Source organism: Eufriesea mexicana, unplaced genomic scaffold (genome assembly GCF_001483705.2).
Source record: "Eufriesea mexicana isolate 0111107269 unplaced genomic scaffold, ASM148370v2 scaffold953, whole genome shotgun sequence".
In the NCBI taxonomy this organism is placed as follows: Eukaryota; Metazoa; Arthropoda; class Insecta; order Hymenoptera; family Apidae; genus Eufriesea; species Eufriesea mexicana.
The window spans coordinates 806,524-813,649 of record NW_016909094.1 but is presented as its reverse complement, the minus strand read 5'-3'; the positions used below and the strand labels follow the sequence as shown (position 1 = coordinate 813,649).

General features: G+C 27.9%; 1 protein-coding gene across 1 annotated transcript in view; it reads right to left on the bottom strand.

Annotated features, from left to right (window-relative positions):
• Ca-alpha1T (Ca[2+]-channel protein alpha[[1]] subunit T) overlaps positions 1-7,126 on the bottom strand; it is a 295,869-nt gene that overhangs the window by 144,581 nt on the left and 144,162 nt on the right. The window contains exon 10 of the mRNA XM_017899591.1: positions 3,110-3,282. Coding sequence (XP_017755080.1) covers positions 3,110-3,282 — 173 coding nt within the window. The remainder of the gene's footprint in view (positions 1-3,109; positions 3,283-7,126) is intronic.

Sequence of the window (7,126 nt, the reverse complement as noted above, 5' to 3'; positions counted from 1 at the left end):
ACCAGACGCGACAGATGGGACCCACTTGTGACAGACCCAACAAGCGACGGACGGACGGCACTTATAAATCACGTCATTGACCATCAGAAATCGGCTCCTTGACAGTTTCCTACTCCTTAGCCAAAGGTCCTTATGTCACACCCTCTGTCCAATTAAAACTCTTTACCCTTCCACCACCGACATCTATTTTACCCAATCAGAACTAAACTAGAGAAAACTCCGGACCGAACACAACGAGACAGGACATGGAGCAAAATCGAGAAGTCAGTACGTCTTCGGCACCGATCCTTCAAACATCTAAATTACACATACAAACGCGTGTTCGAAACGGTACTCCGTTAACGTCTACATTATAACTATTCTACGCTTTTCTGTAAATAAACACTCTTTTTTGACCACGCACATTCTGGATCCTTATTATCGCAACTAGTCACGCAATATTAATTTGGCGCGTGATAAGCGTTCTTGGAAATCGAAGAGATTCGATACCGTAGGACGCTACAACCACTAACATATCATTAGTCCAAGAACATACAATACACGAACAATGAACCCGGATTTTTCCATTCCCGAATGAAAACACCACTCTTATGTTATTCTGAATGAACAAATTTTATTTATTATTTCTAACAGGTTTGCAAAAATTGCCTATTAGAACTCTGCAAGGGGAGATTATATAAAAGATTTCTGAAAACTACGGCAGAAATATTTCAGGAAACGTAATAGGTTGATAAAACACAGCTAGAGAGAGAGAAAAATGTTGATAAACACGGATATAGATAAATTGATGGTTTTCGAGATATTTAATTTTCGAATGGGCACGCGCTGCTGAAGAAGCACGCGGTGCCTTCGTGCCCGTTAGCATAGAATAAGCACTCTGTCCTATAATCAGTCACATTGCTCCAAACACACTCTATCAGAGGTCTCCTATTATTCTGCCAATAATAGCGTCGGTTTAAGTGATATTCTCAAGCGATCGCGCAGAACACCGAGAGTGATTCCAGGAATCTTTGAACGCTCGTAGGATCATGGCTAAAGAAACGCTGAGAAGTTGGCACTGGGCAAATGGCGGACATCTCAGAGGCTTTTGTAAGCATCAGCATCCGGAAATCGCTAATTCGTGCTTTGGTTTATCGACACATCGATTATTTCGTGGCAAGTAGGAACGGAGTTATGGATTCACGTATAACATTGAAGGATAATTTTGGGAATTGTATTATTTGGAGAATTGTTGGCATACCGATTTATGTTTGTATTTTATGGTTTACTAAAGTGTCCATTGTTTCGTGGCAAATATGAATTTATGGATTTATGTATAATATCGAAGGATAATTTTGGGATTTGTATAATTTGGATAATTGTTGGCTTACCGATTTATGTTTGTATTTTATGGTTTATCACAGTGTCGATTGTTTCGTGGCAAGTATGAATTAATGGATTTATGTAAAATGCTAAGAAATAATTTAGGAATTCTATGATTTATGTTCGTATTTTATAGTTTGTCGAATATAGTTGTCGATTGTTTCGTGGCAAATATGAATTTATGGATTTACATATAAAATTGAAGGATAATTTTGAGAATTGTATAATTTGGAAATTGTTGGCATACCGATTTATGTTTGTATTTTATGGTTTACTAAAATGTCGATTGTTTCGTGACAAATATGAATTTATGGATTTACATATAAGATTGAAGGATAATTTTGGGAATCGTATGATTTGAAAATTCTTGGCTTACCGATTTATGTTTGTATTTTATGGTTTATCAAAGTGTCGATTGTTTCGTGGTAAATATGAATTTATGGATTTATGTAAAATGCTAAGGAATAATTTAGGAATTCTGTGATTTATGTTTGTATTTTATGGTTTATCAAAGTGTCGATTGTTTCGTGACAAATATGAATTTATGGATTTTCGTAAAATACTAAAGAATAATTTAGAAATTGTATAATTTGAAAATTATTGGCTCACCGATTTATGTTTCTATTTTATAGTTTATTAAAGTGTCGAATGTTTCGTGACAAGTATGAAAGGAGTTATGGATTTACGTATAATATTGAAGAATAATTTAGAAATTCTATGATTTATATTTGCATTTTATAGTTTATAAGTGTCAATTCTTTTGTGACAAGTATGAATTAATGGATTTACGTATAACACCGAAGTATAATTTAAGTAATTAGGGATCTATTATGGTTGTATTTCATATCGTAGTAATTTATTGTTAATAAGTGAAGTGTCGATTATTTTGGATTAAATATAAACAGAATTATTGATTTACAAAATTTGGTATTAATACAAAAATTGAATTATTTTTAAATTTATGTGTTGACTGACTCATCGTCGTGTTTTATAATGTACATTTTATACTTCACTGACCGGCTTGATCGATTATTTTATGTTAAATATGAATATATTCATTAAAATAATTGCTTTTAATGTTTAATAACTTAATACAAATAAGGAAAGCTAAAAGTTTAGAGACAGAAATATAAAAGTGAGAAATAATAATTTAAAGATGTCTGCCAAATTTTTAACTACATAGAAAAGCATAGTCAATTTTTAGCCGAGCCATAATAAAAAATAGTAAATTTTTAAGCAAAGCATAGTAAAGTACAATAAATCTTTAACTAAAATAAAACAGAGCTCGATAAATTTTTAATCAAACTACAGTAAAACATACAAAATTTTTATTTAAATACAACAAACTAAATCTGTCAGTTTAATAAAGTAATTCGAATTAATTTATAATTGAGCAATTCTTTAATATAAATTAATCACGCAATTTCAAAAGAAACAATAGAATTTCGTTTAAAAATATAATCACAAAATTCCTCGGAATAATTACTATTTACGTTGAAAAAGATAGAAACAAAAATAGAAATAAAACCTAACCTCAAAATATGGGTGTACAGTTCCACAGAATAATTACATCACTGCTTCTTTTAATCGTAAAGACTATGGCAACGAAATAAAATTTTCCAAATGGAGTATAAATGGAAACGTTAAAGATATATTGCAGTCTGAGAGAAGCTGATTAAAAGAGATGTATAATAAATATCGAAAGCTGCAGGGGATTAATGGCACTTAGAAAGTACAATACTCTTACCTCCGGGTAATCTATTCGGATCAGGGCCGGGTCCACCTCCTCGAAATGGGTGTCCGTGTTGTCGCTGTTCCTTAAGTAAATTCTGCTCACGTCTCTGCTGTCTTTTGTATAAATACACTCGGTACCTCTTCATTAGCCGCCTCTTTCCTCTTCGCCACAGGTGTGCAATATATCTGAGAACACGCGGTACGATTATACTAGAATGGAACAGGCAAAAGACAATTTCAAGTGGGCGCCCTTCATTTCTCAAGTAGAGGACCAATGGAGTAGCGTTTAACCTTATTCCATGTATGCTTTGCCGATATTATCACTTTTCGATCGCTTTTCCTTAACAAAATTTAACGAAATTCTTGCAATCTTGTTATTTAGTAAAATTTGCTTTTATTGATTACTTTTCAAAAAAGGAGTTAATAAAATTTGTGTCATATTATTTTACATAATATGAAACTATTTAAAATATATAAAAAAATATAATATTTAGAAGTATAATACATAATAATGGATAATATATATATATATGTAATTTATAATAATTATTATTAATAATAAATAAATTATACATATATATTATAACAGTTTTTATTGATTACTTTTGAGAGAAGAAGTTAATAAAAGTTGTGTCACATTATTTTACATAGTAATGAAGCAATAAAGAAATGAAAAAATGAAATCAGGTTGTGAAAGTTTTTAATCAATTTTTCTGGGAAAATGTATTATAATAGAATACACTGCAATATTTTTATTCGGTACAACCAGTAGCGAAGTAGAAAACGAAAAATGAATAATAGAATAATAAAACTTCAAACGAGAACCCTTCATTTCTCAAGTGAAAGATCGATGAAGTGTCGTTTAACTTTGTTTAATACATTCTTTGATTACGTTATGAGAATTTTTTTTCTTCCGCAGAAATTTAACAGAAACCTCAAAATCCTTTTGATCGACAGAACAGTGGAATCGTGTTAATTTTATTCAGCAGTGACGTAAAATAGCAAAAAAGAATGACAATAAAGAGCAGAATAATAGAATTATTATACATCTATCCACTAAAAGCATTAAATATTTAATATTATTTAATTTAAAAATGTTAAAATATTTAATACAAGAATCTTAAAAATAAAATGATAAAATAATAAAATAGTACAATAAAATTATTATATCAACTTTTTAAGATATGTTATACTATTGTGATATATTTAAAATTCATTTTCAATAAACCCAACGAAAATTCACATAAACATTTGACCAAACGATTAAAAATAAATAAATTAAAAAAATCTGATTCCAAATTCGAAATAAAAATTAATTTAAAAATATGGTTCCTATACAACAGTAAAATTAATATAATAAAGGATCTTTTGTCAAAATACTGAAAAAATAAATATTGCATTACCATGTGGATTCTCGTGATAATTCATCATTCATGATATAATAATTATCTTAACATAATTTTTAATATAAACAATCATTTCTTACAAAAGATAAAAAATTCTTTTTCAATAAACCCAACGAAAAATTCACATGGACATTTTAACAAACGATTAAAAATAAATAAACCAAAAAAATCTGATTCCAAATTCGAAATAAAAATTAATTTAAAAATATCTTTCGTATACAACAGAAAAATTAATATAATAAACGATCTTTTGTCAAAATACTGAAAAAATAAATATCATATTATTATGTAGATTTTCGTGATAATCCATAATTCAATAATAGGATATAATAATTATCTTAACATAATTTTTAATATAAACAATCATTTCTTACAAAAGATAAAAAATTCTTTTTCAATAAACCCAACGAAAAATTCACATGGACATTTTAACAAACGATTAAAAATAAATAAACCAAAAAAATCTGATTCCAAATTCGAAATAAAAATTAATTTAAAAATATCTTTCGTATACAACAGAAAAATTAATATAATAAACGATCTTTTGTCAAAATACTGAAAAAATAAATATCATATTATTATGTAGATTTTCGTGATAATCCATAATTCAATAATAGGATATAATAATTATCTTAACACAATTTGTAATATAAATAATCATTTCTCAAAAAAGATGCAAATATTAATGATCCAACACTGGCATTCCATAAATAATATAAAATTTACAATGTATTTTCTCAAGAGCTGTTTATCGAAGAGAAAAAAAGTGAAGGGAGAAAAAATGTTGCTTGATATTTCAAAACTTTTTACAGCTTTCTCCGTGACATATGATACAAGGCAGGTCACTCCCAAAGGGACGAAAGTAGCATCCCTTTCATTTTTTCAAGGTATAAATTCCTACGCCTTTAAATGGCCTCTTTAAACTGTCTGTTCCTATCAAATTCATTTAAAGAAAATAGAAAAAAATAAAAAATATACGATACTCAGGATAAGAATTTATAATATCTATAAGTTAATAAATAATTATTATAATAATTTAATATTAACAGAAAGTAAAGAAACATTTGACATTTCGAACTAATTTTACCCCTTTCACCCTACTTTATAAAACACACGATAAACAAAATATTTTACCCAACTTTTCCTCCATTATTTACGTTGTAAACTGATCTTTTTAAATAAACAAGAATCATTCTCGCATAATAATCTTTAACCTTTTGCACTCGACGATTTTTTCGTTACAGAAAAATAGTAATTCGAAGACTTTCTATCATAAAGTCGACGACATTTCTAAAACGATAAATAGGAAATCGTATGCAAATTAAGACACAGAATTATTTTAATTCGATATTCCACGCATCGTTGGGTAATTGTAAATTTGATATATTAATTAACATGTATCTTTAGAATCTGATTAAATGGCGACTGAGAGGCGCCTCTCGAGTGCAAATTGTTAAACTAACAATGTAATAATTTAATCTAGTCCAATAATGGTAATTAATTTGATCTAATAACAATTTATGTGACAATATAATGTGATACTTGTCTAATATAAATGTAGAAATTAAGAAATAGAGGTTTAAAAATGGAAATGAATAAGGAAATGGAAGAAGCTTTATAATATATGAATAATTTATCAACTGCACTATGGAAAGTGTGTAAATTAAATCTCTGCAAAATTTAATCGTGCACTGTGATTAATTTAAATTACAATTTTCAAAATGGTGGTTTTCGATTTTAACAAGAATTCGTTAAAACGGAATTACATTTTCAGCGCAGCGTGTGCTGCATCGCAATTGTGATTCGTAAAATTACTTGTAGAATATTCGCGTTTATTAAGGTAATGCTTGTACCGGTTAATGCTTTCAATTTAATAAATACACACATAGGTGCGTTTATACATTTTAATAACATCCGGAATAAGTTATTGCTGTTTGCAATAAACCAGTTTAAGTATTTCGCAATTGGCGTGTTTGCACGATGCTTTCACGATTTCAAAGGTTATTTAACGCATATATACGAAGGACTTTGTTCGAAAAGTTTATTTAATTACAACTAAATTAATATTAAAAATTTATAAGTTTTAAAAGCTTGAGTTATAATGTATTTATAAATTAATTAAATTATTTATAAAAGAATATAACGATAAGAAATATTGGAAAAATTAAGAAATAATAGAAAATATTCAAGAAAATTAATGTATCGATAAAAACAAAATTTCAGTATACTTTTTCTATCGGTGATTACGAAAGTAGAGTAAGTTACGTGTGTTTGGGTTCGAAACATCATAAGGTGTACGCTTCAAATAAATTATAAATAAAGAAATTAATTACGACAAAGCTACAATATCGACCTAATGATTCAATCTTCCGTTATTTAGTCAAAAATAGTTTTGTCTTAATTGTAATATAAACAAGGACAACACAAAGCAAGCGATAAAAATAGGAAAAATATGGAAAACATTAAATATTTTTAAAAAAGTATTATAAAGATAAATATTGTAAATATCAAAAGGTATACGAAGATTAAAAATATTAATAAAAAAAATGAAAATGTAAATTATATATACGTAATTTTTTAATAAAAGATATTAAAAAATATTTAACAATCAGAGATATATTTTA